Source organism: Scyliorhinus canicula, chromosome 15 (genome assembly GCF_902713615.1).
Source record: "Scyliorhinus canicula chromosome 15, sScyCan1.1, whole genome shotgun sequence".
Taxonomy (NCBI): Eukaryota; Metazoa; Chordata; class Chondrichthyes; order Carcharhiniformes; family Scyliorhinidae; genus Scyliorhinus; species Scyliorhinus canicula.
In genome coordinates, this window is record NC_052160.1 from 127,323,475 (window position 1) to 127,342,694 (window position 19,220).

At 45.7% G+C, this 19,220-nt stretch overlaps 1 protein-coding gene across 2 annotated transcripts in view; it reads left to right on the forward strand.

Annotated features, from left to right (window-relative positions):
• Positions 1-19,220, forward strand: part of srgap2 (SLIT-ROBO Rho GTPase activating protein 2) — a 198,148-nt gene that overhangs the window by 132,152 nt on the left and 46,776 nt on the right. For both annotated transcript variants that reach the window (XM_038821042.1, XM_038821043.1), the window contains exons 5-8: positions 9,299-9,514; positions 10,193-10,321; positions 14,355-14,576; positions 16,021-16,122. In XM_038821042.1, the coding sequence (XP_038676970.1) occupies positions 9,299-9,514; positions 10,193-10,321; positions 14,355-14,576; positions 16,021-16,122 (669 nt within the window). The remainder of the gene's footprint in view (positions 1-9,298; positions 9,515-10,192; positions 10,322-14,354; positions 14,577-16,020; positions 16,123-19,220) is intronic.

Genomic DNA, 19,220 nt, shown 5'->3' on the forward strand with positions numbered 1-19,220 from the left:
CCCGAGCTCCCTGAACAGCAGTCTCGTTGTCGAAATAGATTTTTTGGTTTGAGTAGAAGGACAGTTGCACAGAAATGCAGGTTGGTGAATGAATAATTGAGATGTGAGGATGGACGAAAATCCTGAAGCTTTGCTCAAATAACTTTGGGAATCAGAAAGAGTTTCTCCAGAGCTTTTGATCAGGAGATTAACTGGATGAATAGAGCTTATGACAGGGGAGAGTGTACGTGGGCAGTGAATGGAAGGCTATTGAATTATGGGGTGGAGTTGTGCCCAGTAAGATCCGGCTTTCACCTAGGCTTTTCGGAAAATGCCACGTAATCAGTAAACATGCTTCTGTTGTTGCGACCTTTTCCTGAAACCTTCAAACGTATTCCTTTGATCTATCTTTGAAAGGCTTCGACGCTGCACAGCGGTGATAGCTTCTGAGGATTTAAAGCCTTAATGGATCCTCTAATAACATCTGGCCCTGGCTTCCGTGAGCTTCCCGCACATGGGTCTCGATTGTACAGGTCCTGCAATAAGGCTGCCAGGTTTCACAGTGCAAATGTGTGATTGTGAAATCCAGCGACTGCCTGGCCCTTGGTCTCATTCGGGCGAATCTAAAAAGGGAACCAAATAACTGCTGAGATCATTCTTTTTAGAAAGATGTGAAATCATGGTCAGAGCGTCCAGGGCTGTGCTATTTTCAGTGCTGTTCCACCTTGTTTGGGATGTTTTAATTGTTTGTTTTTATGATTGGCTCTTGGGAACAAGACTGACTGGAAAATTCCTGCTGCCCTGTTTTAACAAAAGGAAAAGGCCTCTGGCCCACTGCAAGTAGCATTGGAGCAGATGGAAACGGTCTGTTTTTCTCATGTTATGCTTTGGGTTGTCTGCATTTCCTCTTTTGTGCCTCTGGCTCGGAAGCAGTGATCCCATGCCATGTATATGTTGGTAACCCGCATGTTGGAAGATAATGGTACTGTCCACGAAAGGGAAAATGCTGGAAAATCTCCGCAGGTCTGGCAGCATCTGTAGGGAGAGAAAAGAGCTAACGTTTCGAGTCCGATGACTCTTTGTCAAAGCTAACAGACAGAGAGAGTGGGAAATATTTATACTGTGGAGTGAGAATGAAAGATGAGTCATAGCCACAGAAACCCAGGGAAACTGGGTGCTAAAGGCCACAGAAATCAAGGGGAAAGAGCGCTAATGGCAGTCCCCAGAGCGGACAAAAGATGTGAAAGGTCAAACTAACATCAGAGAATGAACTGTAGGTGTGGGGGGAGGGGAAGGGGGAAGCAAAGAGGAGAAAGGTGCAGGAAAGGTGGATAAGATTGGGGGGGGGGGGGAATTAAATGTATATTAAGAAAGAAAGAAATGGTAAAAGACAGTTAAAATGAAATGAAAACAAATGGGTCGAGGTGGGGCTGATCATCTGAAGTTGAATTCGATGTTCAGGCCGGAAGGCTGTCGCGTGCCTAACCGGAAGATGAGATGTTGTTCCTCCAGTTTACGTTGCGCTTCACTGGAACATTGCAGCAGGCCAGGAATAGACATGTGGGCATGGGAGCAGTGTCTTTTGTTAAAATGGCAAGCAACAGACCGAAGATGCTCGGCAAAGCGATCACCCAGTCTGCGTTTGGTCTCTCCGATATAGAGGAGACCACATTGGGAGCAGCGAATGCAATAGACCAGATTGAAAGAGCTGCAAGTGAAACGCTGCTTAACCTGGAATGAGTGTTTGGGCCTGGGATGTTAAGCACGGAAGAGGTAAAGGGGCAGGTGTTACATCTTCTGCGATTGCATGGGAAGGTGCCATGGGTGACGGGAGAGGTACTGGGTATGGTGGAGGAATGGACTAGATTGTCTCGAGTTGCTCTCTTTCTGTCTGTTAGCTTTGACAAAGAGTCATCGGACTCGAAACGTTAGCTCTTTTCTCTCCCTACAGATGCTGCAAGACTTGCTGACATTTTCCAGCATTTTCCCTATCGTTTCAGATTCTAGCATCCACAGTAATTTGCTTTTATCCAATGGTGCTGTCCATATGGACTTCAGTAAGGCCTTTGACAAGGTGCCTCATGGTAGACTGGTACAAAAGGTGAGGTCACATGGGATCAGGGGTGAGCTGGCAAGATGGATACAGAACTGGCTAGGTCATAGAAGGCAGAGAGTAGCAATGGAAGGGTGCTTTTCTAATTGGAGGGCTGTGACTAGTGGTGTTCCACAGGGATCAGTGCTGGGACCTTTGCTGTTCGTAATATATATAAATGATTTGGAGGAAAATATAATTGGTCTGATTAATAAGTTTGCAGACGACACAAAGGTTGGTGGAATTGCGGATAGCGATGAGGACTGTCAGAGGATACAGCAGGATTTAGATCGTTTGGAGACTTGGGCGGAGAGATGGCAGATGGAGTTTAATCCGGACAAATGTGAGGTAATGCATTTTGGAAGGTCTAATGCAGGTAGGGAATATGGTAGAACCCTAAAGAGTATTGAAAGACAGAGAGATCTAGGTGTACAGGTCCACAGGTCACTGAAAGGGGCAACACAGGTGGAGAAGGTAGTCAAGGAGGCATACGGCATGCTTGCCTTCATTGGCCGGGGCATTGAGTAAAAGAATTGGCAAGTCAAGTTGCAGCTATATAGAACCTTAATTCGGCCACACTTGGAGTATAATGTTCAATTCTGGTCGCCACACTACCAGAAGGATGTGGAGGCTTTAGAGACAGTGCAGAAGAGATTTATTAGGATGTTGCCTGGTATGGAGGGCATTAGCTATGAGGAGCGGTTGAATAAACTCGGTTTGTTCTCATTGGAACGACGGAGGTTGAGGGGCGACCTGATAGAGGTCTACAAAATTATGAGGGGCATAGACAGAGTGGATAGTCAGAGGCTTTTTCCCAGGGTAGAGGGGTCAATTACTAGGGGGCATAGGTTTAGAGGAGATGTACGAGGCAAGTTTTCTACACAGAGGGTAGTGGGTGCCTGGAACTTGCTGCCGGAGGAGGTTGTGGAAGCAGGGATGATAGTGATATTTAAGGGGCATCTTGACAAATACATGAATAGGATGGGAATAGAGGGATACGGACCCAGGAAGTGTAGAAGATTTTAGTTTGGACGGGCAGCATGATCGGCGCAGGCTTGGAGGGCTGAAGGGCCTTTTTCTGTGCTGTACTTTTCTTTGTTCTTTGTACACCACTGGGTCAGTACATTCCGTTGTTCAGTAGATGGTGGGCACTGCAGTTGTGCCCATGAATTGCTGAAGACCTGCTCCAGGTGGGCAGTTCCCCTGACCCTGTGACCTTAAAGCTGGTGGTGCAGAGCTGTAGAACAGGCTCATTCACAGCACAATACACTGGAACAGGGCCCAGCTGATTGCAGGGTCAGTGTGCCTGCATTCAAAATATTCTTGGGTCAGAGCCTTAAGCACAAGACCATCCTACCTTCAGCACTCTCAGTAATTTCTAAACCCTGATAGCTACAAGCTGTACTTTCTGTACTTTACATTATTACTCTCCCAGTATCAGCAATGGAACATGGGAACAGAAGGAGGCCATTCAGCCCCTTGAGCCTGTTCTGCCATTCAATGCGATGGCCTTGATTTGTGACCCAATTCCTTATACCCACCTTTGGCCCATATCCCTCACTACCTCTGGATAACAAAAAAAAGCATCGATCTCAGATTTAAAATTAACAATTAATCTGACATTAATTGCCATTTGTGGCAGCGAGCTCCAAACCTCTTTGTGTGGAGAAGTGCTTCCTAATTTCACTCCTGAAAGGACTGGCCCTAATTTTTCGACTCTGCCGCTTAGTCTTAGATTACATCAGAGATCGGAAATATTTTATCTCCGTTGACCCTATCTGGTCTCCTCACTATCTTCAAAACTTTGATTTAGAACGGTGGGTACATGCATCAAACCTGTTCCCGCTGCAATCTCGCTGAACTGCTTGCTTTTTTATCTCAAACGGTTTATATTCGGGCAATTACCAAAAAACGAACCTGTTTTGTTGAAGCTATTGTTCTGTTTGTCCTGGTTCTGCAGTGATAAAGATCAGTACCTTGGGACACTGAAAGCCTTAAGACCTATTGAGGGGTTGGGAGGCGCAGGTCAAAGGTTCCCCGTTGAGGGTACAGAACTTATTCCATGAGTCATAACCCTAATGGGTCACTGGTTGTTCAATTCTGCCTGTCAAACGCAATCGAATATATGCATGCCACATTCTCCATAGATTTTGTGCGCTACTGTGAGAGTACAATATACCTAGGAATATTGGATTGGACTTGGAACTTCTCTATTCCAATAAACGTCTAATTCACATTCTGGCTTTGAGTGCCTCCATGGATTCCTTCACCTTGGCGAAGGAGGTTTTCCCAGCTTGTGGCCTGATAGGTACGAGTGGAGATTTTAGGTCAATGTGCAATTAATTCCAAAAGTTTTGAGGTTTGTTTGTTGAGTTTTTGGAACTGTCCCCCGTGTCAGCCGTTGCTCCGAGTGCAGGGCACCAAAGAGACCACAACAACAACACAGAATATTAAAAATAAACAGAAAGGCGTTTACATTTATGTTGGAGCTTTCATTTCCCCATTCCCCCTTCACAGCTCAATGACTACTTTTGAAGAGCAGTCACTGTTGTTTGGGAGGTAAATATGGCATTTTACGTTATGCAGCAAGATCTCAAAGTCAACAACTATAAATGACCAATACATTTGTTTATCATGGTGTCGGTTAAGGGGTGGAACGTTGGCCAAGAGAAATAGAACATTTTTAAATTCGTGAAAAGTAACTTTGTGCATTAAAATAGTTCCTCGGTATTCCAAACAAACAGTGAAGTACTTTGAAGGGTGGACACTGTTGTAGGAATCTGAGAGAATTAAACAGGCAGGCAAGAGCTTGATTTTAATATTTCCTCTGAAAGATAGCACCTCTGACAGTGCAGCACTCCATTAATATTGTACTGAAGTGTTAGCCTGGATTAGCCATGAACTTCCAGCTCAAAACCAAGTGTGTTACCCATTGAACCAAGCTCCTCCTTGTAAGTAGATGAGCTGAATTGGGAAGAGGTAATTCAGTGGAGTTTAGAAGCCTGTGGATTATAGGTGGAAGGATCAGTTGAGGGAAGTAAAGAGTGACATCGCTTTGGGTTTTTGGAACAGGGTGATGCAGAGGAGGAGACCCAAGTCTTCATTTAGTTTGTGGGTAAATCCATTGCTAATCTGTGGTTGAGGCACATAGACCAGGGTGAACTTAGGGTTTGGCTGATTTAACAAAATGGGACTGCAGGATCCAGAGCACCTGGTTTAAGGAGGATTCGGTTCTGACCAGGACATCCTCTCCTGATTGCTGTCCAACGAGCCCCTGCTGAAGAATGTCTGTTTGAAGTCTTAGTTCCTACGATCACGCAGTTCAATCGTCCTGTGCTGTCCAGCTGCACAGATGGAGAATTCTCTCTGGGTGAGACATCAATGGGTGTTTAAAGACCTGTGGAGCTCAATTTGAGCAAGAGGGTCAGTGAGCACAGGACACAAATTGAGAAAACTAACATGAATTGGTGGCTGCAGTTTTATCAATGATATCTAGTTATGCTCTCATGAAAGTGGAAAGTAAACTGCTCTCGTTTTGAGCACTGTTACAATTCTTCTATCTAATTAACAAGATATTCCACCAAGGCGCAGTTACTCAACCTCCTAAATTGTTCTGGGTTCTCTGTGCAGAAATTTAAATTAAAGTTTGTCCCAATGCAATTTCTCAGAGTCGAAACAATTTCCCTGACCTTTTTTTCACCATGACTGATATTCCAGTTCAAAATCCCAAAAACTGCTCAACATCTGGGAGTTTAATTCCCTTAGTTGTGATATATTTAGTGCAAAGCCAGTGTTAAATTCGTGACTGTGCCAATTGTAATAGAGTCATTAACCTATTTATGTGAAATTATTTCTAATGATTCATTGAAACAGGTCAACCAGCTCACTCACGGGATTATCCAGAGAGTTTTCCAATTAAGGGGCAATTTAGCGTGGCCAATCCACCTTCCCTGCACATCTTTTTGGTTGTGGGGTGAGAGCCAGACAGACAGTGGAGAATGTGCAAACTCCACACGGACAGTGACCTGGAGCCGGAATCGAACCCGGGTCCTTGACGCCTTGAGGAAGCAGTGCTAGCCACTGTGCCGTCCCTGAAAGTTCAGTAGAGCTTGACGCACAGCACTTCTATCCCCATGTTCTTCAAATGTTCCTCAAATTGACTACCCTGCCCTGGCCTATCTGCTTAGCTTGTTGTAGACTGTATCATTTGGCAATGTTATTTGGGGGAGATGGCAGGATTGAATCTCTGAAAGACAGAGATACTCTCCAGTGGGAAGTCAAAATTAGTATCTTACCTGTTGACTGCAGAGCAGAACAAAACAGAGAGTACATTTAGACGTTTGTTTTTTTTACTGGCTGATTATTTTGTGCTCTCAAAGTATCGTTTTGTCCACAATCTGCTGTCAGGCCTCAACAGAGTGGCCAAGTGACTAGTGCTGGGGAGCATCTGTTTTAAGTCATCGTGTTTTACAACACAAAAGAGAGGCCTGCCGGCCATCAAGCACCCACCTATTTTAATCCCATTTTTCAGTACTAGCTCCATGACCTTGTATGCTATGGCGTTTCAAATGTTTCTTTTTTATTAATAAATTTAGAGTACCCAATTAATTTATTCCAATTAAGGGACAATTTAGCGTGGCCAATCCACCTACCCTGCACATCTTTTGGTTGTGGGGGCGAAACCCAGGCAAACACGGGGAGAATGTGCAAACTCCACACGGACAGTGACCCAGAGCCTGGATCGAACCTGGGACCTCGGCGCCGTGAGGCAGCAGTGCTAACCACTGCCCCACCGTGCTGCCCCGGCTTTCTCTGTTCTAAGCTGAACACCGCCAGCCTCTCTTCATAGCTGAAACACTCCAGCCCAGGCAGCATCCTGGTGAATCTCCTCTGCAGCCTCTCTAGAGCAATCACATCCTTCCTATAGTGTGTCGACCAGAACGGCACACAGTACTCTAGCTGTGGCCTAACGAGCATTTTATACAGCTCCATCATAACCTTTCTGCTATTGTATTCCATGCCTTGGCTAATAAAGGCAAGTACATAGAACATTACAGCGCAGTACGGGCCCTTCGGCCCTCGATGTTGTGCCGACCTGTGAAACCATCTGAAGCCTATCTGACCTACACTATTCCATTTTCATCCATATGTCTATCCCATATGCCTTCTTAACCACCTTATCTACCTGTCCTGCTGCCTTCAGTGACCTATGAACATGCGCCCCAAGGCCCCTCTTGTCCTTTACACTTCCTAGTGTCCCACCGTTCGTTTTGTATTCCTTTGACTTGTTAGTCCTCCAAAAATGCATTACCTCGCACTGTTCAGGAGTAAATTCTATTATTCTGACCAGCCCGTCTGTACAATCCTGCAATCTAAGGCTTTTCTCCTCCTCGCTATTTACCCCACCACTTGTCAGGTCACCTGCCCAGAATGGGAGGGAGCCCCGGTTTCTGGCCTGTCCCTCAGAGGATCTGCTTCCCTGCCAACCCCAATGTCGAGAGAGCTGATGCTTTAGAATTGCTCAACAGCAGAAAATCCAGCGGCAGTCCCATCGCACCAGGCATTGGTTTGTGGAAGAACGTCTGGAAAGGAAATGAAACATGCCAAAAGTACACATTAAAATAGTCCCGTCGTCGTCAGCACTTGTATCACAGCAACATTTTGCAATACAGGGACCTGTCGTTAATAAATGTTTCAGTTGCAGTTGAGGAAGGTGCCCCAGCGAGCAGATGTTCTTTACAGGCAGCATTGCTTTTGCAAACTCTGTCAGTATTAAGCACACATGGTAAGCACATGTAATCACACACTTAAGAGGTGTTCAAGATGATTAAAGGATTTTATAAAGAGAAACTAATCCCTCTGCTGAGGGAGGCCAGAATAAGGGGCATTATCTGACAATTAGATCGCAGTTGTTCAGGGGTAATGTCAGGAAATATTTATCCAAACAGAGGGGAAATCTCAAACTCTCTCCCCAAAGAAAGATGTGGATGCTGAGGGCCAATTGAATATTTTAAAACGGAGGTTGACAATCTAAGTTGGGGGGTTTAAGGGACCTGGAGCTAGAATTAAAGGGAAATGAAGGTGGCGCAGTGGTTAGCATTCCAGCCTCACAGCGCCGAGGTCCTGGGTTCAATCCTGGCCCCAGATCACTGCCCGTGTGGTGTTTGCACATTCTCCCCATGACTGCGTGGGTCTCACCCCCACAACCCAAAAGATGTGCAGGGTAAGTGAATTGGCCACGCTAAAATGCCCCTTAATTGGAAAAAAATAATTGGGTAGTCTAAATTTTAAAATAAAAAAAATGAATTAAAGGTAAATGGAGTTGAGGGACACACCAGTCATGATGTAATTAAGTGATGGGGCAGCATCAAGGGGCTGAGTGGTCCCCTTGCTTACTTACCACTCTACATTTCATGTTTGTGCAGAGACCATATTGTGCAATTATTTATCGCAAAGTAGAGGGAGCTTTACTCTGTATCTAACCCCGTGCTGTACCTGTCCTGGGAGTGTTTGATGGGGACAGTGTAGAAGGAGCTTTACTCTGTATCTAACCCTGTGCTGTACCTGTCCTGGGAGTGTTTGATGGGGACGGAGCTTTACTCTGTATCTAACCCCGTGCTGTATCTGTCCTGGGAGTGTTTGATGGGGACGGTGTAGAGGGAGCTTTACTCTGTATCTAACCCTGTGCCGTACCTGTCCTGGGAGTGTTTGATGGGGACAGTGGAGAGGGAGCTTTACTCTGTATCTAACCCCGTGCTGTACCTGTCCTGGGAGTGTTTGATGGGGACAGCGTAGAGGAAGCTTTACTCTGTATATAGCCCCATGCTGTATCTGTCCTGAGAGTGTTTTTGTTTTAAAAATTTAGAGTACCCAATTCATTTTTTTCCAATTAAGGGGCAATTTAGCATGGCCAATCACCTGCCCAGCACATCTTTGGGTTGTGGGGGCGAAACTCACGCAAACACAGGGAGAATGTGCAAACTCCACCGGGATCGAACTTGGGACCTTGGCACCGTGAGGCAGCAGTGATAACCACTGTGCCATCGTGCTGCCCTTCCTGAGAGTGTTTGATGGGGACAGTGTAGAGGGAGCTTTACTCTGTAGCTAACTGTCCTGGGTATTTATAATAATTGTAAAGGGTTCCATTTCCAAACATTAACCTTTGGTGAATGGCAATTTGTGTATAAATGGGAATGTGAGGTAAGACTGAGTGTCTCTGTTCTGCAGGTTATGAAGACCTATCACATGTACAATGCTGACAGCATTAGTGCGGAGGGCAAACTGAAGGAGGCAGAGAAACAGGAGGAGAAACAGATTGGCCGCTCGGTAAAGCCGGAGGATCGACTGGTCGGACGCTCCCCAGACCCAGCAGCAAACATTCGATTTGAGGAGAAGCACCAGAGACGCAGCTCAGTCCGAAAGATTGAGAAAATGAAGGAGAAGGTTTGGCCTTTTAAAATGTTGTCCTCTTTTCCTCCTCCCTCTTCCTCACCCTCTGTTTTGTCCCAGTGGCTGTCTCTGAGCTGTAACTGAGAGTGTTAACAGGGCATGTTCAAGCCTTGGGGCTGGGTTCTTGCGCCCCGCACGCTGCAAGAAGGCCACGGGCGAGACGCGGACAATGGAGAAGTCCATTGATCCCGGCGGGATTCTCTTTGGTCGCTGGGCGGACGCCCGCCCGAGAATCCCTCCCCGTCTCTCCTCCGCATTATCCACAGGATGACTGAAGAGAGAACAAGTGAAGGAACCCTGGCTGATGTCTCCTGACTCCTCAGTACCGAACGCCAGTTATACTTCCCCTCGTCATCGAGGTAACTGAGACAAGAGGATGCAGCCTACACCAAGGACCTTGCTTATTCTGTCCAGCTCCATTCCGCACAATGAGAGACCCGTGGATTGACATGGGTTGTTGATTGCTGACTGCACACCTGTTGAATCTCATCTCACTCGTCTTGTTTAAAGCTTTGGAAATCCCAGCTTTAAAATTCAAACTTGCCATTTTCTCACCTGTGCTGATTTCTGGTCATTAAGTATAGGTTTCTCAACTTTAAATGAAGTTTTTCGCCTCTCCCACATGTTTGCTATAGATAGTTTAACTCTTGATTGTTGCTGTTTTCTTACCAGCGTCAGGCAAAGTACACGGAGAACAAACTCAAGGCGGTCAAGGCGAGAAATGAGTACATTCTGGCACTGGAGGCCACCAACTGCTCCGTCTTCAAGTACTACATCCACGATCTATCTGACCTCCTCGATGTGAGTACACGGTCTGGCCCAACCAGCCTGTCAGCCCTCTTCTTCAAAGGGTTCAATTTTGAGGACAGCGTACATAGAATAGGCGTGTATTCCCTTGAGTTTAGAAGATGAGTGGTTGATCTAATCAAGGATTAGATGATGAACGCAAGGAATTGATGGGGTCGATAGGGAGAATCTATTCCTTCTTGTTGGGGGCGTCCAGAACAATGGGGAAGAACCTTAAAATTAGCACCAGGAAATTCAGGGGTGATGTCAGAAAGTACTTCTACACAAAAAGGGGAGCTGTTGAGGCTGGGCATCAATTGAAATTTCCAAAATGGGGATTGATAGATTTCAGCTGAGGATTGCAGTCTCAAGGCACATAGGTGAGATCAAGATTCAGATCAGTCAAGATCTAATGCAGGGGTGGGCAAACTTTTCCGTGCAAGGGCCACATTCAGAAATTCACAATTTTAAAGGGCCGCATAGTATATTAAGTAAAATAATTAATATTTAAAATAGCCAAAATAAAAGGTTTTGAAAGAAAAAAAAAGCAATTAATTTTTATTAATTAATATTTTAAAGTAGAAACTTTACATGAAACACATTTATTTGAAAAACAAAGTAACTCAGTTTAAAGAAAAAAAAGCAATTAATTTTTATTAATTAATATTTTAAAGTAGAAACTTCACATGAAACACATGTTGTGCCGAGCAATGATCACCCTACTCAAGCCAACGTATCCACCCTATACCAGTAACCCAACAGCCCCCCCATTAACCTTAAAAAAAATTTTTTTTTTAATTTAAAATTTTTTTATGACTTGATCTTGGTGGGCCGCATAAAGACCTTTGGCAGGCCGCATGCGGCCCGCGGGCCGTAGTTTGCCCACCCCTGATCTAATGGCTGCCTCCTGTATTCATTTTCCAAAAGACTCAGATGTTGAATTAATTCATATTTTGAAAACATTTATTGTGTTTTCAGAAGAGAGGGCAGCATTGTGGCGCAGTGGTTAGCACTGCAGCCTACGGCGCTGAGGTCCCAGGTTCAATACCGGCTCTGGGTTACTGTCCTTGTGGAGTTTGCAAGTTCTCCCTGTGTCTGCGTGGGTTTCACCACCTCAACCCAAAGATGTGCAGCTTAGGTGGATTGGCCACGCTAAATTGCCCCGTAATTGGAAAAAGTAATTGGGTACTCTAAATTTATTTTTAAAAAAGTGTTTTCAGAAGAGGGGTAGATCCAGGGGCTGAGGCCCCTGTGTGAACTCCTCTGACACACACTAGCATCAGGTTAACCAGCTCGTGGTTTGAAATTGACTGCTTGAGTGGAGTTGAGCTGGGATCATCGAATCAGCACAGAAAGTGGCCATTTGGCCCATCCATCATGCCTGTACAATTTCTTTGGTCGAGTGATCCAATTAGTCCCACTCCTCTGCTGTTTTCCTTGTAAATGTCTTTGAGTGTCTATCCAATTCATTTTTTGAAAATTACAATTAAACCTAATGTTACTCGTTGTGTTCTCTCTTTAATTGGCTCTGTTTATGGCGGTTAATATGATTGCCTTCCTTAATTCTAATTACGTTTGCTCAAGAGTCGCCAGGTATCTTTCGATACCGCCACAAGGTTCAAAACCGAATACTGATCAAAGACTCGATACACCAGTTAGTAAGTTCGAAATCAATGCTCATTTATTTACACACAGTCAATTATACTCATGCACAAACTCTACCAACTAAACTATCACTACTACTAAAGCCTATACTGAGCTTTGGGCGCCCACTCAGTCAGAGGAACAATAGCCGTTGTCCGGTTCTGAGGCTGCTGGGGTCGGGCTGGTACGGAATAGTAGCTAGGAGCGTCTATCTCGTAGCGTGCATTGACTTTGGACTTACTTGTTCTGGTGCAGCTGTTAGGCAGGCCTCTCGTTGCTGAGAGCCAAGGCCAAGAAGAACGATTCTCTCTTGGGGGCTTCTTCTTATACCCGAATGGGGCTTCGCGCACTTTTGAGGGGGCCTTGAACTTGGTCCCAATTAATTGGACCATATCCTGATCATTGGTATCGATTTTCTCCAATAAAGGGGTGGCTGCCCTGATTGCTGGGCGGGCCCTAGGTGGCCGTTGGCCTGCTTTGTTCTAGTCTCCTCTGGCACCGGGGTGTCTGCTTTAGTATCGTTTACCTAAATGTTTCTCTTTTGTCCCCGGAGATGGCTCATTAGTATGCTAATGGCTTTGCAATATCGGTCTTGTCGGGGAGCTACAGCTCCAATCAACAGACAAACCTTGCACCTGCTTGCTTTCTCAGCATTGTCCATTTTCCCTGCGTTCTTTGCAAAGTGTCCATTTTGTAATCGGGACGTGGCTGCATAAGAAAACATTTCCTCATTTCACTTCTGGTTCTTTTGCAAGTCACCTTCCATCTGTGTCCTCAGGTTAGATATAGATATAGATATAGAACAGTACAGCACAGAACAGGCCCTTCGGCCCTCGATGTTGTGCCGAGCAATGATCACCCTACTTAAACCCACGTAACCAGTATACCCGTAACCCAACAATCCCCCCATTAACCTTACACTACGGGCAATTTAGCATGGCCAATCCACCTAACCTGCACATCTTTGGACTGTGGGAGGAAACCGGAGCACCCGGAGGAAACCCACGCACACACGGGGAGGACGTGCAGACTCCACACAGACAGTGACCCAGCCGGGAATCGAACCTGGGACCCTGGAGCTGTGAAGCATTGATGCTAACCACCATGCTACCGTGAGGCCCCTAAGGTTACTGGTTCACCTACCACTGAAATATATTTATCTTTATTTATTGATTCTAACCATTCATGATTGTGGACACGGCTCTTAAATATTCTTTGAACCTTCTCTGCTATAAGAAGGACAGCCTCAGTTTCTCTTATCTCTCCATCTGTCTGAAATCCCTCATCACTGGTAAATCTCTTCGGCGCTCTATGGCTGTGCCATCCCTCCCGAAGTGTGGCATCCAGAGTGTATCACCACGTACTGGCTGAGGACTAATTTGTGTTTTATGAATGTTTAGCCTCATTCCCTTCTCTCTTCCTTTATTAATAAAGTCAAGGATTCCAGATGCGCTTTAATGACCTTCATAGCTTTTCCAGCCACTTTCAAAACTTTGTGTACCTAGACCGCTAGGTTTCTCTCTCTCTCTCCGCCCCCCACACCCCACACACACACATATTTATATTTCCGCCATTGAGTTAACACATTTAAAAATGAGCATCAGCTGTAAACAAGCCATTTAAAAAAATTATTTCATGAGATGTGGGTGTCGATGCAAGCTCGGCAATTGTTGCCCATCTCTAATTGCCCTTGATCCATGTGGCCTCCAAGGCCATTAGAGTCAAACACGTTGCTGTGGGTCTGGAGTCACATGTAGACCAGACTAGGCAAGGACGGCAGATTTCCTTCCCTAAAGGACACGAGTGAACCGGATGTTTTTTTTTTTACAACAATTGACAATAGTTTCATGGTCACCGTTATGGAGATTGGCTTTCAATTCCAGATTTATTGACTAAATTCAAATTCCACCAGCTGCCACGGCTCTTAGCATCCACTGTCCTTCTAGTGACAAAAGTGAAGTCCAATAGGGTTCCGCTGTATAAGTATGTTTTGGACTTGGTATGGAAGAGCGTTAAATATGCAAGAAAGAATTTAAAAGAAGAGAATGAGATAGGAGATATTAGCCTGGGTGGTAGGAGACGATGGAGGGAAGAATGGAAAGTCACCAAAGAATTCTTCCAGTGCATAAGGAGGCTATTTGTCTCATCGAGTCTGCATCGACCCACTGAAAGTGCAGCCCACCAAGGCTCACTCTCTGCCTTATCCTGTAACCCCACTGTCTGTCAGGAGTTAATGGGATGGGGGGGAAGCAAGTGGAGGAAGGGGACAGGAGTGAAGATATTCTGAGTGTGAGGCCCATTGTCTGGAGTAAGCTGATGGTTTTGCTTCCAAGCTGAGTTTGAAAATGTGAAGAAGCTGTGACATTGATCTGGGATATATTCTAATCTTTGCTTTTGGTTTTAGTGCTGTGACCTCGGGTATCATGCCAGTCTGAACCGGGCAATGAGGACATTTCTATCAGCAGAGATTAATGTTGAACAGTCGAAGCACGAAGGGCTGGAGATCATTGAAAGTGCTATCGACAGTCTAGACGCCTGCAATGATAAACAACGTCTCATGGAGTTGTACCACACTGTGTTCTGTCTGCCACCAAAGTTCGATTTCCAGCCACACATGGGCGACGGGGTGAGTGGATCTCATTTAAAACCAATATCTGTAGCGTTGTCCAGCATCGTTAGAAAACAATGTGATTGCATGATGTTCATACACATTCTCAAATTTCTCTTCTTAGCCTTGACAGTCCTGTACTTCAGTGTAATACAAGGACTGACCTGTAACCCAGTGTTACACAGTGACAGATCTTACCCCACCCAGTACTGTACCCCGGTGTTATCCCGTGATAGACCCGTCTCCACCAGTATTGTACCCCAGTGTTATACAGGGACAGAACTGTCCCCACAGTACTGTACTCCAATGTTATACAGTCAGACCTGAACTCACCAGTACTGTACCCGTGTTATACAGTGTCAGATCTGTCCCCACCCAGTACTGTATCCCAGTGTTATGCTGTGACAGACCTGTCCCCACTAGTACTGTGATCCAGTGTTATACAGTGACAGACCTGTCCCCATCAGTATTGTATCCCAGTGTTATCCAGTGTCAGACCTGTCCCCACTAGTACCGTTACCAGTGACAAAGGCCAGCAGAATCACAGAAAAATACAGTGCAGAAAAGGCCCTTTGGCCCATCGAGTCTGCACCGGCGCATGAAAGGCGCCTGATCTGCCAATCCCAAACCCATATGCCAGCACTTGGCCCATAGCCTCGAATGTTAGGACGTGCCAAATGCTCATCCAGGTACTTTGTAAAGGATGTGAGGCAACCGCCTCACCACCCTCCCAGGCAGTCCGTTCCAGACCGTCACCATCCTCTGGGTAAAACCGTTTTTCCTCAATTCCCCCCTGAACTCCCGCCCTTCACCTTGAACTTGTGTCCCTCGTAACCGACCCTTCACATAAAAGGAATTTTCCGCCCGATCAAGGATCATTCTGGTTTGGAAATACATTTTCACTGCTTCATTTTGCTTGTCCACTAGCCTCTCTAACAGCACCTTGGGTGCACCTTCACCATATGGACTGCAACCATTCAAGCCAAAAGCCACAACCACCCACTACCTCAGGGCAGCCTTTGACAGCCAATAAATGTCAACCTTGCCAACCACATCTGCATCACAATACTTTTTTTTACTTGAAATGACCACAAAGCTTGTGTCACTTTTGTACCAATGTAGCTATGTTTGCCTGGAACTGCTTTAAGCTGTCCCAATCACACTGAATGTTAGAGCCATACCAGCCGGCTGAGAGAGAGACTTCCAGCTGAGTGAGGACTGATATTAAGTCTCAAACTTCAAGAGACATTGCTTACACCATCGCAGTACTTTGTGGGTTCCCTCTATTTAACATGTTGATTCTCTGTCGCAGTCTTCGGTGTTAAATTTGAATGCAACGTGTTTCACAGCTTTACTGTAAATGATTTGGAATTTGCTTCTTGTTCTGTGGTTGCGATTGTGTCTCCTCCCTGTCTCCTTCTCCCTCACACCAATGTGTAATGCTTGTGTTTGCTTTCTGCAGGTATCACATCTGTACGTTCAACAACCCATGCAAGGAGAATTGGTTTTACGATGCCAACAGCTCCAGTCCAGACTGGCCACCCTGAAGATCGAGAATGAGGAGGTGAGTCGCTCAGGGTCTTTGCCTCTTGGGCGGCAATGGTTCCCCCAACAGCTCCAATTCAGTGGGCTCAGGACAGCCCTGTACGGCTCAGTGGGTTAGTACAACACAAGAGGACCCAGATTCCTAAGCCCGTCTTTGGGCTGAAATCAGTGAATCAGTTCTGAGCAAGTTCTATAACTGGCCGATTCCAGTTAGCTGCAGTGACACTGCATGTTTTCCCACTGTGTCAACAAGCTTCCTGACATCAGCCTGATGTTCTCACTTTGTGCCAATGTGTCTGTGCTAGGCAGTTTTCGACTAAAAAAAATAGTGACTCAATATTAATCTTTTCAGTTGCATCTTCTATTCATCGCTACGGTTGCTGTTCACTCGCCGTTCAAGGCTGAAGAGTTTAACATTTCCCAACCTTTTTGTTTTGACTCATTCCACTGACATAGGAATCCTAGGGTCAAGAGAAGACCATTGGCCCCTCGAGCCTGCTTCTCAATTCAATTCAATCTTGGCTCATCTGTAGCTGCCCACCTTAGCTCCACATCCTCCAATATTCACACCCAACAAAAATCGGCCACTCTCCATCTTGAGTATTTCATTGACAACACCCCCTCCCAGCATATCTTTGAACCTTCGAGGGGAAGAGAGTTCAAGATTTATAGTACTCGCAATGTGTGGGGAAAATTGCTTCCTGATTTAATTCCTAAATACCTAACATTAATTTTACTGTCTTTTCATTCTTGATTTCCCCCACCAGAGGCAAATGGATTTAAGTTCCCCCAGTCCGAACACCCCTCAATCTTCAAACTCAAGGGAATATATATACCCAGTTGATGCAACCTGCCTTCTTAATTTAACCCATTACGGAGCAGGGTAGCATGGTGGTTAGCATAAATGCTTCACAGCTCCAGGGTCCCAGGTTTGATTCCCAGCTGGGTCACTGTCTGTGTGGAGTCTGCACGTCCTCCCCCTGTGTGCGTGGGTTTCCTCCGGGTGCTCCGGTTTCCTCCCACAGTCCAAAGATGTGCGGGTTAGGTGGATTGGCCATGCTAAATTGCCCGTAGTGTCCTAATAAAAGTAAGGTTAGGGGGGGTTGTTGGGTTACGGGTATAGGGTGGATACGTGGGTTTGAGTAGGGTGATCATGGCTCGGCACAACATTGAGGGCCGAAGGGCCTGTTCTGTGCTGTACTGTTCTATGTTCTATGTTCTATTATGCTCCTGTATCATTCTGGAGAACCTGCACTGCCACATCCACCCCTTTCCAAGGCCAATCCACCCACCCCGAGAGCAGTGCCTAAAACTGGATGCTGTGTTCTAGCTGTTAGGATGTACAGAGTGGAGAGACCGAGCGACTGCTGCCCTCAATCGTATCTCTCCCAGCAGCAATCACCACCAGCACGGAGCCACAGAACGCTCACCGGGTACACCTCTCCAGCCTGACATTCTAATGCTTCCTGCCTATCAGCCAGTTTGTTATCACGACCATATTTTACCTGGATATCTATCCACTGCCTTAAGGTTGTGAAGCAACATTTCGTATGGAATTTTATCAAGTGTTTTCTGGAAGAATGGGTTCCTATATTGGAGGATTATCCAATGTACATTTAAGATGTCAGAAATATTTGGGTTTGGTCAGACTGCAGCCTCACAACATGAGTTGCGAATTAACCAGGTTATTTTGATTATAGGCACTTCTCAATTGTGCTCCTAATTAACCACTTACTTATATAAGACTAATTGGCCTGTGATTATTTTGATTTCTCTTGTGTTGAAAGTCATTAATATAAAAGCTAAATACTGCTTTTGCTGGGAATCTGAAATAAAACTTAAAATGCTGGTGATACTTGGGGCAGGCAACATCTGTGGAGAGAAAAACAGGGTTGATGTTCATAGAATTCCTACAGTGCAGAATGAGGCCATTCAGCCAATCAAGACTACAAAACCTCCGAAAGAGCATCCCACCCAGGCCGTGTCCCCCACCCTATCCCTGTAGCCCCACCTAACCTGCACATCTTTGGACTGTGGGAGGAAACCGGAGCACCCGGAGGAAGCCCACGCAGCTACGGGGAGAACATGCAAACTCCACACAGTCACCCGAGGCCGGAATTAAACTCTGGTCCCTGGTGTTGTGAGGCAGCAATGCTAAAGTCTGCCCGTTCTCCCTGTGTCTGCGTGGGTTTCGTCCGGATGCTCCGGTTTCCTCCCACAAGTCTCAAAAGACGTGCTGTTTGCTGAATTGGGCATTCTGAATTCTTCCACCATGTACCCGAACAGGCGCCGGAATGTGGTGACTAGTGCTTTTCACAATAACTTCATTGCAGTATTAACGTAAGCCTACTTGTGACACTAAAGTTTATTTTATTATTTTTTTCAAATTTTAGAGTCCCAATTAATTTTTTTCCAATTAAGGGGCAATTTAGCATGTCCAATCCACCCAGCCTGCACATCTCTGTGTGGTGGGGGCAAAACCCATGCAAACACAGGGAGAATGTGCAAATTCCACACGGACAGTGACCCAGAGCTGGGATTGAATCTGGGACCTTGGTGCCGTGAGCCAGCAGTGCTAACCACTGCGCCACCGTGCTGCCCTAAGATTGTTATCATTAATCACTGTGCCATCGTGCTGCTCACCCCACTTGGAGTACTGTGAGCAATTCTGGGCATCACACCTCAGGAAGGATATTTTGGTTTTGGAGAGTTAGGAGGAGAGATTACTCAAATTAGACCTGTTTTCGCGAGAATTTAGAAGGTTAAGGGGTGATCTTATCAAAGTATTCAATATATTAACAGGGAAAGACAGGGTAAATAAAGATAAACTATTTCCACTGTTTGGAGATTCTAAAACTAGGGGGCAGCATATAAAAATTAGGGCGAGACCGTTCAGGAGAGACGTTGGGAAGAACTTCTTCACTCAAAGGTTGTAGAGGTTTGTAAATGTCTCTCACAAACAGCAGTTGAAGCTAGAACAGTTGTTAATTTTAAATCTGAGATATATAGATTTTTGTTAAGCATTAAGATATTAAGGGATATGGGCCAAAGGCAGGTGTATGGAGTTAGGTCACAGATCATCCATGATCTCATTGAATGGCAGGACAGGCATGAGGG